Genomic DNA, 21,975 nt, shown 5'->3' on the forward strand with positions numbered 1-21,975 from the left:
GTGTTGACTTAAAAGCTGAGCTTAAGGATTTAATTGTATCCTATCTCTAAAAACAACATAACTCCAATGCCAGCTTTTTTCAAAAATGAAATATCTAAATCAGTAATGAAATCTATGTGTGGAGAGCTATGTTTAGTCTGCTCTCTTGTAGTCTCACTTACTCATTAGTCATTTTGCTCCCTCTGTGTAGTTTGTGTTCACACAAATAAAAAATAAAAAAAGCCTGACCATATCTTCTCACCTAACTCTAGTGATGTCTAGCTACGCGGATGGTTTGGGGTTTTATGTGTCTAGGTTTTTGAAATATCTGACCCTGAGATTTCTGCTTCCACACTAATACAACGGAGGTAAACAAAATGTTGTTTGTTGGTGCTCACAGCTTTAGACATTACATTTAAAAACCTTTTCTTTCCACAAACAAAGTCCCGCTTACTCTGAATAATCCATAGATCTCGCTTTGAACAGTTTTAATTGGAACCACTTTCTCCTGAGGAAGTTGTTTCTGTAAAAAACTGCTGCTTGCGAAGACTTTGGATTACATTATTAATATTTAACATGATTCAGAGTCTGTCCTGATCTCAGTCCAGCATCTGCTCAGTCCACCCAACTATTAATCACTGTAATTCACCTCCATCCTTCACTAACCCTTATCTGGCCATCAACTCCTTCCTGTTTACAGAATACAGCACTCAGCTCCTACAGTGTCTCACACACTGTTATCAGTCATTTGTCTCTTTTTACATATTGCTCTGAGAAACACACACACATTTCACTAAAGCAGTGAGAGCATTGGGTCACCCAGCTGATAGCTGTACCTTACACCTTGTGATCTGCGCTCTCATGATATCACGTTTAAAGAGAAAATACACACCATTTGAAAAACATCTATTTGACTACCTACCGTGATAAACTGATGGTTGGTAAAACATAAAAAATGCATGTTATAACTGTTTACCTGATGCTTTTGTCCAGAGGGACTAACAGTGAATCCCCCCCTCCCTCTCAGGTACGGCCCACGGCATCGTGATAGCCACGGGTGACCGAACAGTGATGGGTCGCATCGCCACGCTGGCGTCAGAGCTGGAAGTCCGCCGTACGCCCATCAACATAGAGATCGAACATTTCATCCACATCATCACGGGTGTCGCTGTCTTCCTGGGCGTGAGCTTCTTCATCCTGTCACTCATCCTGGGCTACACCTGGCTGGAGGCCGTCATCTTCCTCATTGGCATCATCGTGGCGAATGTGCCTGAGGGCCTGCTGGCTACTGTCACTGTGAGTAGTGTGTGTGTTCCTCTGTTTTATGAGAGAGGCTCATCGTATGAAGTTTTTACAAAAAGCTCACTCACATCTTGTTTCTGCTGCAACAAGACAACGTGCACTTCAGTTTGCAATAAACCAGGTCTCCTCGTAGCGAGGACAGGTCATGATATGCTTCTGGGAATAGGAGGTGAACAGCACCACTGGGAAAAGCCATAAACTGGCTGCTCTACGCAAACAGCAAAAAAGGTTTAAGAGTGTTTGTGGTGCAAGTGGTCATTTTAATTTTTTCAAAATAAACTAGCAATGAGTCGTGTGAAGATGGAGATGATTGGTGGGTGGAGTGTAGTATGTGGGTGTCGTTTAATTTATACATTATAATTTGCATGTGTTGATGAGACTGAAGTTTGTGAGCCTGAAAACCAAAATAATGAGCTAAAAGAGGCCTAAACGCTCTGTAGAACTAAGGGTGCTAATTCTCCATGGGTTTGTTGTCTTGAGCAGCTGTTTCCTCATTACATGCAGTAATTTGATCCATTGTTAACATAAAAATATTGATTAGTGCAGCTTTACACCAGCTAGAGCCCTGTTATTGTGCCTGCTGGCTCACAGTCATGGCTTACTGGCACACCTAAATGGAACGGAGCCATCATCAATGTTATTAGTTACACCTGTGCTTTTCCTAACTCTAATTTACCCTCACTGAATGTTAGCTGCAGCTCTAATGATACAGTGCTACAGAACACAGCAAAGCAGGTGATTTATTACTCACTGTGTTGAAGCTGCTCAAATGTTGGAGTGCATCTAACTTTTTCTGCAACAATAAACAAAGTGCGAGCTGATGTGGATGCCAGCTGGCATTTCAAATGCCATCAGTCGACATTTCACTGGTCCCAGAAAATAAATTAACTTCCATCGACTGGTTTCTTTAGTTGCTTTCGCTTTAAACACACCGTGAGGTGTGTGTGGAGATGTTTGTGTTGCTATGTGAGTAATTTGGTCAGCTTGAATTAATGTGTGTTGATGTGTCTCTTACAACATATGGAATATGTCTATTCATCGGATTTTTATGTTCCTGTGCACCTGCTGTTAACCAGCCAACCAATTACACACACACACACACACCAACACACACCAACACACTCATGCGCTGTAAGGCACCTGGACCACGCATGGGTTCACATGCACAAACACTTGAACGCACCGGTGCGTACACATGCTCTCTCCCCTCCTCGACTAACAATCATCCATCCTCACCCCCCAACTCTTTCTCCCCCCTCACCTCCCACCGTCCTCCCAGGTGTGTCTGACTCTCACTGCCAAGCGAATGGCCAAGAAGAACTGTCTGGTGAAGAACCTGGAGGCCGTAGAGACTCTCGGCTCCACCTCCACCATCTGCTCCGACAAGACGGGCACGCTGACCCAGAACCGCATGACCGTGGCCCACATGTGGTTCGACAACCAGATCCATGAGGCTGACACCACCGAGGACCAGACTGGTAAGACGAGAGAGGGAGAAAAGAAAGGGAGGAGTAGGGAAAGAGAGAGTGGATGGAGAGTGCTTGGGGGAATGATGGAGTGACTGAGAGATATAAAGGGGAGATGGAGAGTGTGAGGGAATGCAGAGGGGGGAGCGTGACCACCTGCCGAAATTCATCTGTCCAATGGTCACGCTGCCAACCGACATTGCTGTTTGCGCTACCGCTTGGATTAATTGAACAGCGGTATGCAGTGGGCGGCACAACCCTCAGCTACAAACATGTCTTTTCCCAGAGTTCCTGGGCAAGGCTGCTGCTGCGGAACCAATCGAATTCCTGTCTCCTTCCAAACAGCAACAAATCGAGCCAAATTTCAAAGAAGCTTTTAGCAATAACCAAAAGATTTGAAAGAAGAAGAAAAAATAACAGGTGTTCTTTGCATACCAATGAGTATTGAGTCAGACGATTGTGCAATCGTACAATGAGTAGCCAGCAGGGCTGACAAAGGCTGTACAGCTGAAACAGTGCAAGTGCTAGAATAAAAACACAGCGTATTCATTTTTCAGGAGTAAAGACTATTTTTGCAGCTGTTGCAGGTTTTTTTGAGGCTTTTGCACCTCGCTTTGTCAAGTTCAACAGCTCCAGCCACAGTTTGCCACTGTGTACGTACAGTACACAGTATTCTGTTTTCACCATAACAGTGACAGTGGCCACTCTAGAGAGTCTAGGCCAAAATGAAAAATGAATGCAGGCGCCGGCAGCAGTGAGGGTCATTGTCAGTTCGACTGAGAGGATGGATGAAATTTTGAGAAATTTCTGAAGAGCTTTTATTTTTCGAGACACCCTGGTTAAAAATGAATACCATTTTTCAGACTGGGGAATTGAAAATCACTTTTGTCAAGGAAAAAGTGATAGCTCGACTTAACTGACCTCTTGTTATTTAGCTACAATATCCAGCGCTACTCTGTGAACCGAGAGTTAAGTCAGTAGCATAAATACTGCATGAGTCCTACTTAAAAAGAAATCTAACACAGCTCCCTCTGCTATTCTCTCAGGTTCGGGTTTTGACAAGAGCTCTGCTACTTGGACTGCTCTGTCTCGCGTGGCCGGCCTGTGCAACAGAGCTGATTTCAAAGCCGGACAGGAGAACTTTCCCATCGTGATGGTATAAACCTCCGCCACACACAGACATTACCGCAGCAGCTTTCCAAACCTTTGCATTGATGCTTCAGTCTCATGAATTATCTCTGCTCTCTAAAGCAGTGGGGTACAACAGGTTTAGTTTAATCCAAGGATGTTATGAGCAGGCCCTTTTTTAGATTTGGGTCAAATCATGCATGCACATTATTCATAAGACACAATTTTGCCTATATGGTTTGCCGGTAGGGTGAAGTTAACAACATCAGGACAGTGTCAGCTGAGCTGTCACTCAGAAATAATCTGCGGTGTAGGAAATATTCAGATCATTACAGTCTTGTTCTCAGCCTTGTCAGGACTGAAAACAACTATTCATTTATCCTACTAAGCTAGTATTATCTGCCTGATATAACTAATTCCTCAGCAACTCCACTGCCGTCCAAAACCAATTAAAAACACATAAATGAGCCGTACCTTTACACTTGGGTGACATATTTCTTTACTGTAATGAGCACAGCTTGAGTAGCATATTTCAAAGGTTAAACACATGGTTGCTTTAAAGGGACAAGCCAGTAATTTTGAACCTGAGCCCTATGTTTACAAATTTCATTGTGTAAATGACTAATAATTACTCATTATGCACATTAGCAACTGGTCCAAATGGAGCTATTTGTGATGACTCTATATACTATTGGGTAGTGGTGGAGGAAATATTCAGACCCTGGTGGAGCAAATTTGAACTACATCACATACCGTTTGGCAGTTTAATCTATAACATTGTATTTTATTTTATAAACTGAGGATATGGGTTTATATTCAACATCTTATTCTGAAAAATGACGTGTAACTACTAGTTGTTAAAAGTTAAAAGTTCAATATTTTCCTCTGAAATGTAGTGGAGTACAGGTATGAAATGAAATTATTATGAACTCAGTACAGTACAGAACAAAAGTACTACATTCCACCACTGCTATTGGTTGTATAATAATGAATATATAAAACAGTTGGGTTTATAACCATGCATCATATTTTATAGATGATTATGTGTTTCTTTTCAAAGTAGCCAGCAACTATAGCTGCCGAATGAATGTAGTGGAGCAAAAGGTTCAATATTTCCCTCTGAAATGTTGGGAAGTACTTTATAATTGTAGTGCAGTGCAGTACTTGAGTAAATGTACTTTTTTTTTTTATAGTCTTTCCCGCGGCCGGCCGAGCCTCACCCACTTGGCACCCACTGGGAAAAAAACAACCCATAAAAATGATTTGTCAATACCACTTGACACAGGTGCACTGCACACACTGGCTTACATGCTTAGCCTCCCTCTCACACATCAACACACGCGCAGAGGATAATCCAATGCACCCCTGGAAATAACTCCCCCACACTGATACACAAACACACACACTGCTGGGTTGGTAAGTCAATAATATCCCAGTGTTCTACCAACCGATATCCTCCAACCTGTGCTACATTGACCTGAAGAAATATTCTGTGTGGATGTCAGCGACGGGGATTACAGCTTCTTGACTCTGATGGGAGCGGACCCTGCCGCTGCAGCCTCTCTGCCCCTCGAGGTGCCCAGGCTTCCTCCCTGCATTAAGTAACAGCCATATCTCCTGACAGCACTCAAACACAGCAGTCAAGGCCCAGGCTCCACTACCATTACAAGAACAAGTCCCCATCTGCACCCGGAAAAACAGAGAAATGGAATTTCCTTTGTCTATTTATTCATTCATGAAAAGGCACAAACAAGGACAAATCTTGCGGAGCGCGTGTCCTTGTTTTGCGGCTGTTCATGAATGAATAAACAGGAACAAGGAGAAATCTCTTGTCTTGGTTCGGCCCCCGTTTGTATGTTGGGCGTCAGGTCAATCAGTTCAGCATGGATTTTAATAAATTGGCTCCAGGAGTGGGATGAATTGCAGTGATTATCATGGAATTTTTATCGAGGGGGATTTTTTACAGGTTATCAGAGGAGATTTTTCTCTCTAAATGATTCAAGCAACTTTGTCACACAGGTTGAAGCAGATAAACCTGCAAAAAAGACAAAAACAAATACCGAGCCATGTGCATCCAAACGGGATAATTCACTCCCGAGCCTTGTAAAATAGGCCTCTTTACCATCTGTGTGTGTGTGTGTAATTCAGTGTGTGGATGTCTACATGTGCAAGTCGTCACATATTCAAATTCATGGACCTTTTCTGAATGTTAAAATGTATAAATTACATTCAAACACCAAAAAATCGTAAGAATTTGCACAACATGTTTTTATGTGTCTCAGACTACAGATCACGTGTTTTACTCAGTGATCAAATTTCACATCTTCTCCCTGAAGAAGCACCCGGTGTCAGCAGAAGACTTCCGCACATCACTCTTAACAAAAATGGACCACACAAAACAAATCATGAAGTTTTAATGCCTTCAAGCATTCATTTACTCGTTAACTTCAATCTTAGCAACCACTTTGCTATTGATTATTGCCAATGGGCAACGGCCTAATGTGTTCCTGCAACAATATTTATTTCCAACATGATGTGAACTCTTCATATCTAGGGCCTTTTACATCCATACCCTTAAAAAATACCTTTAGGAAACCTCGCAGACGGCACAGTATAAATCTTTCCAGAAGAAAATGAGCTATTTTAATCAAATTATTCTTCATCCCCTAAACTGAAAAAGAAAACTAGGTTTTGCACTTTCATTACTTTTACATTAAATTGTTACGTAACTTTAAAAATAATGCTGTGGCCAACTAGCAAGCGCTGGTGATGCAGATGATACTCAGCTACCTGCATCATTAATGAGAACCATAATGGAAGTAAAGAAAGTCCTCTCAGGTACCGCTTTAATCAGTTAAAGCTGCCTTCCACCACAGAGTGATAAACACAGGCAGTGAGACCGACAACACTCATTTCTCAATATGCATATGTGAGTGTGCTAATGTGCGGCTGTGTGTGTTTCCCCAGAGGGAGACAGCGGGAGACGCATCAGAATCAGCTCTGTTGAAATGCATCGAGCTGTGCTGCGGCCGCGTGCGTGACATGAGAGCCAGAAACCCCAAAGTGGCAGAGATCCCCTTCAACTCCACCAACAAGTACCAGGTACTGCACGGGACTCATGTTGCGTCATGGCTTTGTGCTGAAGTCTGCAATGAAATCCTGAAACACATGTTTACAGACAGGGTTTGAAATATGGGGGAGCTGCTGGGAGCTTGGTTCGGAAAAATTTAGGTTGACCTTTAAAATATTGTAAATTTTGGTGCCACTTTTCTGTATTTTCATGTATATGTAGGTTCCTGAAATAAATAATAGGCTGATAGTAAAGCATCTGTCAACATGCATGTTTATTTGTGCATAACAATTTCAGGTAATTTGTGTCTAAGAAACACAATGCTGTCTATTCCTGCTGTCCTACGTCTCAATATTATGATGTTTTAAAAGATGCATTTCCAAGACAAGGAAAACTTTTTTTTTTAATGCTTTCAGTGAATCATGCATATTCATTTTTAACCTTTTTCCAGGCGGGCCTGAACATGCAGGCTCTTTTGCAAATCACCCTGCTTTACATTCATACTGTTGCACACATTTATACTCGGAAACAGGAAACAAACACAACACTGTTCGCCACAGAGAGGCTGTTGCAGTGTTGCGATGTGTGTTATTTATGATAAATGTGGATTCCAAACTGGTTCTTTGTGGCTGCTCAGAAGATGTTCTGTTGCTGCCTTTCAGTAAACAGAAATCCCTTTTGTTTGAACTGTCTCTGGTGAAAAGCTCAACAATATATATATATATATATATATGTGTATGTACTTTTGTACAGCATAAACAATAACAACAATTTTGCTCTATTTTACTGTACACTAGAGGTCACAACAGGCACTTGCGAAAGGTCTTAAGTTAAGCTGCATGTTTTGTTACATCCTGGCGGAGTCGACAACATGTTAAAAGTTAATGTTGAACAATGAAGAAGTCATCACATCGCGCTTTAACACCTTGCTCAAGGGCACCACAGCAATTAAGGCAGGGGGGAATGTTTCTGCTTTCCACACCCAGTCTTTCGCACATGTCTGGAGATTTGAACCAGCACATGAATAACTCAACAGTGATGTTGAAGCAAACAAAGGACTTCCTGCTTGTATTTTGTGCACCTGTTCCCACAACTTAAAATAGGAACGTCTGTGTTGAGGGGGAAAAAAAAAAAAAGCAATTTTGCTCTGGTTTTCTGAGATTAGATATGCTGTGACTCAGATACAAATTACCTGGGGTAGTGTGTGCGTGTGTGTGTGTGTGTGTGTTTGTGTGGGGGCAGGGATAATGCGAGGTGTAACACCACGGGAATACATGTGAGAGTGTGAATGAATGCTCCTTCAACACAGGGAATACACATGACTTACAATGTGCATTCAGTCAAGTCAGCTTCGATAAGACTTTAATTTCAAACCGCTTGGAAAAATATGACACCTACTCCCAAAAAATGATTGCTTGCATGAACGTGAAATTCATTGTCGAGTGTTACTAAGGAGCATGTCCGTCTTGAGCCTAAGACAGCAGAGACGTTTTAGACCAGCGAGAAACAACCAGCAATAAACTACATGTTGCATCTTGTTTCAAAATCAATCCTGTCCTGTTATGTCCTCACCGGTCCTCCTCCCCTCCTCCCCTTTCTTCAAGCTCTCTGTCCATGAAGTGGAGGACAATCCCTCTGGTCATATTCTGGTCATGAAGGGAGCGCCAGAGAGAATCTTGGACAGGTTGGTTGATCAATATTGAATTGATTAGATGTCTCACAAGTGGCACACATTTTTTTTAACCTGCTTTTCATTTACCTATTCCTTCTGTGGCAGGGATATAGTGAGAAAAGACTACACTCTCCTTCTGTATGTTTGTTATTTTATTGTTAACAAATCCCATGACGAGATTAAAACCAACTTTGAATTGATCCTAGTAATAAGTCTGATGTATGTCCATTGATGACCAAAAACCATATAGAAGGTATAAAAAAAACAAATCACTGAGCCACACACTGTTACTTCAATACCATGCTGCCATAATTACTCACTAGAACATAATGTAATGCTCAATAATGTAATGTCATGTTTGCTTAACACTGTTTTGAAAGACAGACAGGGTAGAGACAGTCTTATCCTTTAAATATCTTTGTTATTGTATATTAATGGTATGGGGGTGGGATTGAGGTGCCCGAGTTTCTTAGATATTAAGATATTTCTGTGCCCAAATTGGACACTATCATTCTTCCTTTTGGCCATATTGTCACACTATGTATAATACCACACCTATGTTGGCTCAAGTCTGTCCCAGTTTCCTTTACGGTCAGCCCAAACACTCCTCTGCCAATTGCCCAAATGCCCACCAAGTGTGACCTTTGTGCAGACATTAACCCAATGCAGAGTATAACTTATTGTGGGTGTCATGTTAATTGTATTAGAATTTATTTATTTGAGCTGATGGTTCATAGTTTACCCGCCTTGTGTTTTTAATCGCAGCCATTATCACTGATTGATTTTTAGCTTTAGTTTGCTCCTGCTGTACAGATGGAGATTATTTTATTAGCTGTAGTAGCGGTAAAAGCATTATTGATAAATGTTTTACAGGTGCAGTACCATTATGATCCATGGCCAGGAGCATCCACTTGATGAAAACTGGAGAGACTCTTTCCAGAATGCCTACATGGAGCTGGGAGGACTGGGAGAGAGAGTGCTTGGTATGTTTTTGTGGCACCAGCAGTCGGACACAGCACTCACCTTTTATAATCTCCTCGGTAAACAGGGTCGTTTAAACATGTCCACATAAAAGTGTAGAATGCTTTTATTGTAACCGTCTATACAAAGGAGACGGTTTTGGCTCTGCAGCCTTAACCAGAAATGCAATCGACTGACATGGACTCAAAGCTGAAATTACCACTGTTACACATAATGTTAGAGTTTGGTGTGAATGTGATGTTGTATGGATTATGAGCTGGTAATTCAATTCAGGTCAAATTCTATCATTTGTACATGAAATAGCATGTCCCCTTGTAAAATGCCATAGACACATTGTGGGTACAAAAAATAATTACCTGAAATTCAACTTTCAGTATCTCTAAAGTGTTCAGCATCCAGACTAAATGTCATCATTTTGACAACCAAGGAAAAAAGTTACCTGGCATCTTTTAAAAAGTGCCATAGGTAATAATTATGTGCTATCATCATTTTGTTAGAGTAGGTGTCACTTTTTCAAACAGTGAAATGTGGAATAGTGCCATTTTTGGAGTGAAACTCCTGAAATCATGTAAATTATTAAACCTCAGTTATGCCTTGGGTGATGATGATGATGGCTCGGGTGTTTCATGATAAAAAAAAAAAAAAGGTTTCTCCACTTTTAGACTGAGCCTGTTTTTTTTTTTTATCAGAAGCATTTTATTTTGCTTTGCTCCATAGGGATTCAAGAGATACATATTTCAAGGGCTGTGGATCATGAATTAATAAAAGTGGCTGATTCAATTTGTATTTCAGACCTGCAACCTCCAAATCTACATCTAAAATTAAAAATGATTTGTATGCATACTGTAAGGTAAAGGATCATTGTAGCAAGAGGACAATGACTTTTCTGAAGGTGTCTTCAAATGCCTTCAGACCTCTTTCATACTTTATTTTCATTTCTTTGTAGTGTTTTATTGTAAATAGCTACAGAAAAATACACTGGAGGATCCTTATTGTTTATTGGATGTTTTGGACTTTAAAGGTCTTCAGGGTCATGGTCTACTTTTTAAAGTACCAAATAAATTGTCAGTTGATGTCAAAGCATCAAAACAACAAGTTTTTTTTCTTTTTCAAAAGCTGTCGAGATGTAATTTCAGTCAGTTATGAACGATCACCTCACTGATCCTTCTTCTCTTGCAGGCTTCTGCCACTTGAATCTGTCTTCATCCCAGTTCCCTCGAGGATACACCTTCGACAGCGACGACATGAACTTCCCCACTGAGCAGCTCTGCTTCCTGGGTCTCATCTCCATGATTGATCCGCCGCGTGCCGCTGTGCCTGACGCAGTGGGTAAATGCCGCTCCGCTGGTATCAAGGTAATTGGTTCCACAGATTCACCCTTCATTACAGCCTTTTCCTGGAGCTTCATTTATCTGGCTTTTTAGAGCAGGGATTTGCATGTCAAATGTCTTTTCAAATCACAAAATGGAGTCCAAACGACAACCGATCACTACAAGGGGCCCTGTTAGATGATAATCGATGGATAAATAAAGTTCTTTTGCTGAGAGGAAGTGACTGATAATATATTCGGTGTAAAAACTCATAGAAGAAGGCCAAAGTAACAGAAGCATGGTGAACAGGTTTGATGTTTATTTCAGAGGTTGTATGCTCACCTTTCCCAGGTGTGACTGGAATAAATATAAATATAAATATAAATATAATTCTCAGATGGGAAGTTGATTAACGGTTTGGGGATCAGAAATGACATAATCTTAATATTTTTGATGTGAAAATAAAAAGCAACGACAGGTGGTGAAGGATGAACTCAGTATACTCTGATGTCAATTTTAGAAAAGGTTCCTTTTTGTGAAAGGCAGATTTAGTACATTTATTACAACTTTTATTTATATGTTAATCAACTGCAAATACACACAGAGCAGATGTTTTGTCAGAAACGTAATCAGCTGGGCTGTAAGAAGGTTAAACAACTTCCAACAGAGATGAAAATGGATAATAAGTAGAATGAGTCGTTCTAATATCTGGGGAAGTACTACAAATATGGGAAAGGGATTTTGCACATTTAATTTCAGGTACAGTGGTTATCATGCTTCCTTTGATAATGATTTTTTTTAAAGACACACTGTAATTGGCTTAAAGAACAATGTGAGTTAAGATGTTAGTATTGCGTAAGTGAAGAAAATGGTTGAGGCTACAAAAACTGATGACATGTCTGATGTGAGTTTTAGTTGCATTATATCAGCTTTGTTTTGACTAAGACATTATGGTATTAACTCTAAATTATGTCTTTCTTGACCTGACCTGTAAGTCTAAGTCATCATATTATAGGTTTATCTAGTTATTTTAAAAAATGGGTACAGAAAGCAAGATATTGTCTTCAGGTTATATTAAATATTGCAATGCACAATTCATTCAATTTAGAGAGCTCTGAGTGGGTAAATAGAGGCAAATAGGAAACATACATGTGGGCTCTCATTTATACAAATAATTAACTAAACTAAACTAAACTAATGAACTCAAAACTGGGATGTAAAGTGGTTGATATGATTGTTAGAATTGTATTCTATGCAGATGATATAATTTTACTAGCTGTGACGAGGTGTGTCATCATGCTTCATATAACTTCTAAATAGTGTCAAACATAAAGTCTTGTGCTGTTTTGTCTGATTGAACTGAAAGAACACAGTTTTGTACATACATGTGTACACATTCATACAAATCCGGTGTATTTCCTCGCTGAGCCCAGGAGGAAACTAGAGCACATGGCTCTGTTACTTTAATTACATTTTAATGGATGCAGTACTGATGCTTCAGTACAATGTGCATCCTCAGTCTGCAGCATCAGTCTAAAGGCTTTAGTGCAATATGTAGTACTTTACCTTTATTGCACCTTCAGCCTGTGTCCTGTTAAGTTATTCCTTGTGGTTCATATGGATGCAGTTATGGTGTAAACCTAAACTGCAGGCATGTTGTCCTCATGACTGTCTATATGTCAGAATCATGCACATGTTTCATCCTTCAATCCTACCCAAGATCTTACTTTCACTTTTAGTTAATGTTCATTAACTAAAAGTTATATTCATGAGTAACCCAGATGTGGACAGATTTTGTCTAATGTGAGATTTTTACGTGAGAAAAGCTCCTTCAGGACAAGAAGCAGCTTGCAAGTCACACTAAAACTTACCATTAAACACTGAAACTAGTATAACTGTGGAAGGGAAATGAAAATACGCTGCCTGAAACCAGTCATATGACATTGTTAACTGGAGGGTTGATGAATGAGGATTTGGAAGTATTTTTGGAAGTTCTATTAGCCAGCCTGTGCAGAGTACGGTGACCATAGACATACGCTGCTCTTGTTTTTGGTCACAAATTTTGCCTGTGGAAACACATCAAACAAGATTTTTGTTGGAGTATACTCCCAGATTTGAACCCTTAACCCCTAATAGTGCCATTCTTTTCCAGTGTAACTACACAACACGTTTGGATGACATATAGACCCTAAAGGCCCATCCTGCACTGTAGCTCAGGCATGCTTTGACACATGACGTACAGATGAGATACAGTGCGGTTTAATGTGATAATGCTCTGTGATTTATGGGAACTTCTGTCTGCGGTCAGGTGATCATGGTAACAGGAGACCACCCAATCACAGCCAAGGCCATCGCTAAAGGTGTGGGCATCATCTCTGAGGGCAATGAGACGGTTGAGGACATCGCTGAGAGACTGAACATCCCTCTGAGCCAAGTTAACCCCAGGTGTGTGAATGTGTGTGTGTGTGTGTGTGTGTCAGAGGAGGTTTAGGCTGTGTGCTCAAGCGTCTACAGTTTTGACTGTGTCTGTGTTTGATTATGTGGACAGTGATGTGCCTACAGGATGTATGTGCATGCAAGGTTGTCAGAAATAGTTCAACTTCATGAATTTATTTATTCGGTGTCACTCAGTTAGATGAGAAGATCAATACCACTCTCATATCTGCCTGTTGAATATGAAGCTGGAGCCAGCAGCCGGTTAGCTTAGCTCAGTATAAAGACTGGAAACAGGGGGAAACAGCTGGCTCTGTCAGAAGGCAACAAAACCTGCCTACCAGCACCTCTAAAGCTCACAAATTAACAAAGTAAGTAAAAACTCTTAACAGGGAACAGAAAAGAAGAAACCTCAGGAAGAGAAACAGAAGAGGGACCCTTTTTCCAGGAAGGATAGACATGCAACAGAGGCCATGTGCACAGAGTAGATAGAAACAACAATAGTAAAGTCACAATATGGAAAATCTGAATGACAAGGGGCTCTGCCAAGGAACAGTCTGGCACATAACACCCCACTAAACATTAAAACAACACATTTGTTAGTGAGCTTTAGAGGTGCTGGTAGGTGGATTTTGTTTCCTTTGGATATAACCAGGCTAGCAATCTTTATGCTAAGCTAGCTCCAGTTTCATTTTTAACAGACAAAAGTGGTATGGCTCTTCTCATCCAACTCTGAATAAACTAAAAAAAAGTATATGTTTTGTGCCAGCAGAGTGTGTGTGTGTGTGTGTGTGTGTGTGTGTGTGTGAGAAAGAAGAAACAGAAAGACAAATTCGAGGAGAAAGCAAGAAAATGTCAGTGCTTCCCTCTGCATAATTGCCCCCGGTATCCCTGACTCCTTACTGTGTTTGTGTTTGTGTTTGTGTGTGTATATGCTTGTGTATGTTTATGTGTGTGTTTCCCAGGGATGCCAAGGCTTGTGTGGTGCACGGCTCAGACCTAAAGGACATGAGCTCTGAGTACCTGGACGACCTGCTGAGGAACCACACTGAGATAGTGTTCGCTCGCACCTCTCCACAGCAGAAGCTCATCATAGTGGAGGGCTGCCAGAGACAGGTCAATGGGCAGGAGTGTGTGTGTGTGTGTGTGTGTGTTTGGGCCTTTTTGAGATTGTACAGCTGAATAGCGATGTGTGCGTTTATATGGTTGAATGTAAGCACGTGTGTGTTTGTGATAAAGTCTGGATGAATTCTTGAATGTGTCTGTTTATATCTAAGTGTGGAGGTATGGTTGAATACAGGTGTGTGTATGTGAATGCCTGTGTGTGTCCCTGCCATTTAAGGCTGAATACAGTTTGATGTGTGTGTGCAAGTGTGTTTGAGGCATTGGTAAGTGCAGGTGTTTGAATGGATGAATACAGGGTTTTGTGCATGTGTGAGGGCGTTTGTGTATGCGTGCATGCCATGGATGTCTATTTGTGAGTATATGGTTCCATACAAGTGTGTATCTGTAAAGAATCTGATTAAATGTATATTAAACTCATACATTAAACCCTATATGTATATGCCCTAATGTATGTGCCCAGCTTTTGTGTCAAATGTCTCAAGATGTGTGTATTTGCTTGCACACATCCCCATATATTGAGGTCATGCTACAGTTCACCCTGACTCACTCACTCTCCCTCCGTGTGACTGAATGATTGCAACTCAATTCCATTTTTCATTTAATCTCCCCAGAGCTGCTTTGAAAAGACATTATTAAGACAGAAGGGGAGGGGGAAAGAGAGGGAAGTGGAGAGAGAAAAGCTTAAATCATGGTACTTATCTTTCTCTTCTTGACACTTTTTGTTCGCTGGTCCTTGTGGGTGCAGGGGGCGATCGTGGCTGTGACGGGCGACGGCGTGAATGACTCTCCAGCCCTGAAGAAAGCCGACATCGGCGTTGCCATGGGGATCGCGGGCTCGGATGTGTCCAAGCAGGCGGCTGACATGATCCTGCTGGACGACAACTTTGCCTCCATCGTCACTGGAGTAGAGGAGGGTGAGTGTGGGGGGATGACCGAGAGAGAGAGAGAGACCGAGACAGGATGACAGAATGGAAGCATAAAAGAAGGAAATGATAAGGGAGAGAGGAAGCAAAGATAGAAACAAAAAAGGGAAAAAAGCGAGTCAGAGAAACAAAGGGACGGGAGATTTAAAAGCTTTAAAATTTAGAAAATTCAGCCATTCAAGTCTTGAACTGGTAAAATCTGGGACAATCAAAAAGAAATAAGACAACACCAAGCAGGGCTGACATATCTTATTTTCATGCCTGTGTATTGAAAGGACTTTTAAAGGGCTATTAACATCTTTGAAAGGAAAATGTTCAAACTTATTACTTTAATCGTCAGCATTCGGAGACCTGTAAAACTTGACCTGCAATTTGCTCATTAAGACTTGTGAATGGACATGGCTTTGCCCTCAAGGACCTGAACTTCAAGTCTGTCAGAGAGTTACTCTGACAGACTTGAAATTTGACTTGAGGCTTGCCACAAGAGACTGACATTTAATTTAAAGTAAAAAAAACTTTAGTAATGTGGATATGCTGACAAAGCAGTCAGAGTCAATCATTTTTTTATTTCAGTGAGTCTAGAAAATTCACTTGCACACGATGAAGCCTGTAACATCAGAAAAAGACAATATTCAATCTATACCATGGTAGTATGTCACCAATATCCCATCCTCTCATATATCGTATTAATAATATACACGTTTCATCTCTAAAAAGAACCTTTTCTCTGTCTTACGTCGCTGCAGGTCGTCTCATCTTTGACAACTTGAAGAAGTCCATTGCGTACACACTGACCAGTAACATCCCAGAGATCTCGCCCTTCCTCCTCTTCATCATCGCTAGTGTTCCCCTCCCTCTGGGAACTGTCACCATCCTCTGCATCGACCTGGGCACTGACATGGTGAGCAGTGGGGAAAACTAATGCTTAACTCGCTTTGTTCAGTCCCTCGATGCCTTTGTAGATATGTTATCAATAGCTTTCCTTCATTATCTCAATCAATCATTTTCACTAAGTTTCTGAAAAATGACCACTTAATAGATGTATAGACTGCTGCCAAGCCTGTATTGTGTTTTAAGTGTATGGTCTTCTAATTGTTGAACACATCTCACTTTTTTTCCTGGCCTTTCGGATGCTGGTTTCCAGTGTATGTACTTTAAAATGATAGCTTTTTAAGTAACTTCCACCCTCACAGGAGGTCATGACAACAAGACACAAGGTTTTATATTTATCTGTATTAATTGGGTTGTATATTCCAAAGCATTCTTAGTGCTCAATGCAATTTGTTGGCTAATTTTAGTGATTCTTCCCAATGAAGGGATGCTAATTGTTAGCATGTTGCATAGCTACAGGCAAGCTAAAGGTGACATTAAGGAAAGTAGTGCAACGCCGGTGTCAAATATGAGTGCCTGAAGGTAAAAAGAACAAAATGTTTGGTTTAATTTGTTCTTTCTGTCGGTGGGAGAAATTCGCTCTTGGCTCACTGCCGACGTCCATTTGTTCAAGCAGAACAAAGACTCCGGTGACGCTCACATACAGATTTACATTTCACAGCTCTGCCATTTCCAGATGCCAGTCTCTCCATTGTATTTCCAGCAGCAACAAAAAGAGTTGCTGGCACGCTGCTTGCCTGAGGGGCGTAATCCATCATTGCAAAAGAAAGGAAGCACAGGATGAATATATTCAAAAGGACTTGTTCACTTGTGTTCATTACTTTAACTTGAATTTTTCCTGCTCTCAGCCACCAGACAGTAGCATGTGGCTGCATCTGGTTGTTATGCCTCCCAATTATCCAAAAGCAAACATTTTACAGGTAATGAGGTACATGTGTGGCATCATATTCGACTGCTAAGAAGCATTTTATCTCTCCACGGGTTAAAGATGAAGAGGGGCAGCTTGCTAACATAGTTAATAAAGCAGTTCCACTTATTTTACTCAGGTGACATCAAAAATGAACCTCTTTGGTTTTCTAGCAGCAGGACAGATTTGTTCTTGTTGACAAATATTTACTCGACTGTCTGAGATCCCAGGGATAGTGCATTCTTTATTGGCTGCATTTCTCTTTAAAGATGTAATGATTGAAGTTTAAAAGCACCTAATTTGTGCACCTGTTTTGCATATAAAAACCTTTCTCTTCAAAGTAACATGTCTGCATGTATCAAATAACCGCTGGTGGAGTGAACAGCTGGATGTCTGCTTTGAAGAGTGAGACACTAAAATGAAAATATTTAAATATTCAATAAAGTACCTGAAAAGTGTTTATAGTACAGTACACAAGTAAAACTACAAATTTCCCATGTCTGCTGGTGAGGTTGTTAACAGCTTGTTAACAGCTTAGTTCAACTCCAGGCAACAGGCTTGAGGGCTCTGCTGAGATTTAGCAGTGACAAGCAGCACTTGGAGTCTGCTATGATTATTTTTAGCAAGCACTGCCATGTGGAAAAGCATGGCTGCAAAAGATGTTTATCAAAGCAAGATGTGGCACACTTAAGAATGCTTCAAGACTGAAATTTGGATATTGCACACAATCGCACATACACACTCACTTTCAGAGGTGGAAAAAAATCACTGCCAGGCACGGTCACATCCTTTTCCCTCTCCTTGACGTTCTCAGCTGCTGTGGGTCAGGGGAGTGTAACACCAAAACAAACTGGATTTGTAGACCGCAGAGCTTGCGTTCAGTTTCACACAGTGCCAAGTCCCTACCTCAAATCCCACCTAAGTCGCAGAGATATCCTGCCCTAAGTCACACATATTGCTCTGTTGCTTACCTGGTAAAACCAGCCAATATAAGATCTTTATTACAGGGACCTTTTTACCCTCCTATTTTATGAGTGTCTTGAAATTCACTATCAATCTCTCCCCTCTGGTCCCCTCTCCCCGCCTCTCTCTCTGTCACTGTCACTGCTTCTTTTTCCGCCTTTCTTGCCCTTTTCTTCTTCCACACATTGACTGAATACTGAATTATGTTAATAGTGACATGTCTAGGGTATCCCGTGTCTGGGACTGTCATCTTGCCTTTGTATCGTTGCCATAAAGACAAATTCCTGCACATTTATTATACAGGGTGTATAAAGTGAGCTGATTCTGTTGTATCCTCCCATTTCCTCCAGGTTCCAGCTATCTCATTGGCTTATGAGACAGCTGAGAGCGACATCATGAAACGGCAACCAAGGAACCCCAAAACAGACAAGCTGGTCAATGAACGCCTCATCAGCATGGCGTACGGACAGATAGGTTTGTCCTCTTGTGGCTCATAACCTCTTTGTACCACAGCTCTTAAACCTGAATCACTGCGACAGGCCTCTTGTAGTGAAGTTATGGTGGTAATAAACATCACAGGCATAAAAACATTAAATATTGACATTTATCAGAAATTCTGGCATTTCATACTGCCTTTGTAAATGTTTAGGTACGTGCAGTTAAGGAAAATAGATCCAGAGGTGAGCAGGCGGTCAGGAGAGAGTCCCACAATTTTCTTCTAATTGTCGTGACATTTACAGCAAATTGAGAGTGGAGAGTGCAACTATTTTCTACTTAATCTTGGTCATGTTTCACTGGTTGGAGCCTCACTTGAATGCATGCTTTTTATCTCTGGTTTTATATGGTTTGGGAATAGTGAAAATCAAAGGCTGGCCCAATTTCATAGGCTGTTAAATAGGTCAAAATATGACAGGGCTTCATTGGATGACATACAATTTAAGGCTGAACACTCTCAAAACAGCCGGCAACTCACATCAACTCCCATAATTCTTCCAAGATGAGCACCACTGGGGCAGAAATTTTGCAGGTCACATCAAATCACATTTAAAAACCACTGTTCTGACATTACAGCTTGAAGTCCTGAAGCATCTACAATGGACATTTAACTGATGATCTAATCTAGAGTGACAAACAATGGATGCGACAATAGAGTACATTTTCCAACATTATAAGCACCAGTGAGGAGAAGTTGACGCAACAGCATCCAGAAAACAGATGCATCTTTTCGTATCTCGGAGAAAAAGATTTTAACATCCATCAACATCAACACTGACCTGGTGAAAGGTTTCAATGTAACGGCGTAATGAATGAGATGATTAATCCTTGATCAGTACTTGTGGAGGTTTGGTATATGTGACTTAAGCTCTAAAATAAGATGTCCATCATACTGAAAACGTTACGCCCACTCTGACAAAACAAATTCTCCAACATGAAATTAAAACTCACTATCGGCAATTATTGCAGTCCTCAGCTGTCTGGAGCCATTGTGCCTGTGCTGTTTTTGAAACAATATGGAGTGAAAAACACCAGGTCCACTGAAGAAGAAATTTGTTTTTCATATTTTGGTATAATTCCTGTAAATAAGTGTTCGACCATTGGTGACATCCATTATCTATTAATCATCGGTTATTCTCCTAACTAAGAGTTTGCCCCTACTGCTACACGGTGCTGTAATACAACAGACGAGTAAAAGTCTAATCCAGTGACAGACAATTGACACAGGGTCTAGTATCCCTCCATTACTTTGGCTACACCTGCTTTATGTTAATGGTAATTTATATTAAGATCCCGAAATAACTGAAACAACAGAGGTTTGTTTCTATTTTCTCTATAAATAGCACCAAATGACATAATTCTTTCCAGGAAACGTATTATAAATTATTAGGAAATTACTTGAATACTGAGATTAGATGAATGGTATTGATTCCTTTAACATTTTTTGTTTCCAGGGATGATCCAGGCTCTTGGCGGTTTTTTCACCTACTTTGTGATTTTGGCTGAGAACGGCTTCCGCCCGGAGACCCTGATCGGCATCCGCATCAATTGGGACGACCGCGAAGTCAATGACCTGGAGGACACCTATGGGCAGCAGTGGGTAAGGAGCGGGGACAAAGACAAACCAGCACACCCTTTAGATATTCCCATTCTCATGCGGGAATAAATATAATGTGTGTTTCTGCCTGGCAGACCTATGAGCAGAGGAAGATCATTGAATTCACCTGCCACACCAGCTTCTTTGCCAGCATCGTGGTTGTCCAGTGGGCCGATCTTATCATCTGCAAGACCAGGAGGAACTCCCTCTTTCAGCAGGGCATGAGGTAAGTGAGGGAGGGAGGAAGGAAGGGAGGGCTTGACAAGATGAAAGATGGATAGAAGGATGTGAAATAAAGGCATGAATGAAAGTAGTTGGGAAGGCAATCATTTGTAATTTCACTTTTGAAGATTCTGTTATCTTAAACCATTGGACCTTTTCCTTTCTCTGATGTACTCTTATTTTCCGTTCAACAGGAACAGGATCCTGATCTTCGGCCTGTTCGTCGAGACTGCTCTGGCTGCCTTCCTCTCCTACTGCCCTGGAATGGACGTTGCCTTGCGCATGTACCCCCTGAAGTACGCTCTGCATATGCATATCTCCACCGAACCGAAAAATAACCTCTTAAAGACCTAATAGGCTGCCATTAGCCTGTCACTCTCGACTTTAAATGAAGTCTGTGATCTTCTTAAACACCATGTTGTTATCCTTAATATTCAAAAACGGCCGAAATGAATTTAACAATTTGCACTCTGCCTGTGACTCACTGCTACTCTATCCATCCCCTCCCCTGTTATACTCTCCCTCTCTCTCCCTCTCAGGCCCCTGTGGTGGTTCTGTGCCTTCCCATACAGTCTTCTCATCTTCATTTATGATGAGGTCCGTAAATTCATTCTGAGGAGGAGCCCCGGAGGTAAGCAGTTATTAAGAGAAACCAAGATTAAAAGGTTTCAACCTTCTTTGTCTTGTTAATAAGCTGAAAGACAAAAAATTGCCAAGTGATGGTATGGTGATTGACACCCCTATCTCTGGAACCACATGTGCCTTTTTCCATCAAGACCTTTTGTCCTGTCCTCTGTCCTCCTCAGCCTTCCTACTGTCCTTGTGAAAAAAAAAAATACACATCCTAAAATAGTAGACTGTCCACTCCTTTAAGGACACACTGATTGACAAAGTCACCACAGCTCGGCTCTGCTGATCTGACCTGAAGTATCCCAGCAAGCATTTGACAGATGGTGACATGCTGGGGAAAATCAAGTTCAAAGTCAGTCCAAACTAGCACCAAAATTATAAAAAAAACAACTTTGACCTGAGATCAAACAGGGAAGTACAGGTACCAATTTTACAAAACAATGTTGGTAGCAATTATGGATTATTATTGACAACGAAGAATGTAAGCTTTAATTTTGGTGTCATTTTGAAAACAGGATTTCGAATCTGGTGCCAGCTGTCACATTGAAATCTCTTTAGTTTTTGTTTTGGGGATAAAATACATGATGCAAATTTTGCAATTTGCATAGTTTTTTGGCAGATTTTAACATGGTTATTGTCATTTTGTCATGTATTATAAAGCAGGAACTTTAATAACGTTCATTTAAAAGATATTATTAACCATAGTTGTAACCACAAAAGAGACTTTAGGCCTAACCCGTAGCAATGCAGCTGAAAGCTATCAGGCATCCAGCAACCCACTCAGTGCTGAACAACTCTCCAGCTTTCAAAGCTGCAGCCTTCGCAACACTTCACTGATTACCGTTTGTCTTCCAGGTTTGATTTCTGACAAAATAGGCATG

The 21,975-nt window shown here is 41.0% G+C and overlaps 1 protein-coding gene across 3 annotated transcripts in view; it reads left to right on the forward strand.

Moving 5' to 3' along the window:
• The window catches only part of atp1a2a (ATPase Na+/K+ transporting subunit alpha 2a), a 36,217-nt gene that overhangs the window by 13,058 nt on the left and 1,184 nt on the right, over nucleotides 1–21,975 (forward strand). For all 3 annotated transcript variants that reach the window (XM_070918280.1, XM_070918281.1, XM_070918279.1), the window contains exons 8-23: nucleotides 1,007–1,275; nucleotides 2,561–2,759; nucleotides 3,794–3,903; nucleotides 6,843–6,977; nucleotides 8,550–8,629; nucleotides 9,491–9,600; nucleotides 10,778–10,953; nucleotides 13,217–13,353; nucleotides 14,307–14,457; nucleotides 15,212–15,380; nucleotides 16,136–16,290; nucleotides 18,501–18,624; nucleotides 20,100–20,245; nucleotides 20,338–20,468; nucleotides 20,659–20,760; nucleotides 21,004–21,095. In XM_070918280.1, the coding sequence (XP_070774381.1) occupies nucleotides 1,007–1,275; nucleotides 2,561–2,759; nucleotides 3,794–3,903; nucleotides 6,843–6,977; nucleotides 8,550–8,629; nucleotides 9,491–9,600; nucleotides 10,778–10,953; nucleotides 13,217–13,353; nucleotides 14,307–14,457; nucleotides 15,212–15,380; nucleotides 16,136–16,290; nucleotides 18,501–18,624; nucleotides 20,100–20,245; nucleotides 20,338–20,468; nucleotides 20,659–20,760; nucleotides 21,004–21,095 (2,286 nt within the window). The remainder of the gene's footprint in view (nucleotides 1–1,006; nucleotides 1,276–2,560; nucleotides 2,760–3,793; nucleotides 3,904–6,842; nucleotides 6,978–8,549; nucleotides 8,630–9,490; nucleotides 9,601–10,777; nucleotides 10,954–13,216; nucleotides 13,354–14,306; nucleotides 14,458–15,211; nucleotides 15,381–16,135; nucleotides 16,291–18,500; nucleotides 18,625–20,099; nucleotides 20,246–20,337; nucleotides 20,469–20,658; nucleotides 20,761–21,003; nucleotides 21,096–21,975) is intronic.

Source organism: Enoplosus armatus, chromosome 14, assembly GCF_043641665.1.
Source record: "Enoplosus armatus isolate fEnoArm2 chromosome 14, fEnoArm2.hap1, whole genome shotgun sequence".
In the NCBI taxonomy this organism is placed as follows: Eukaryota; Metazoa; Chordata; class Actinopteri; order Centrarchiformes; family Enoplosidae; genus Enoplosus; species Enoplosus armatus.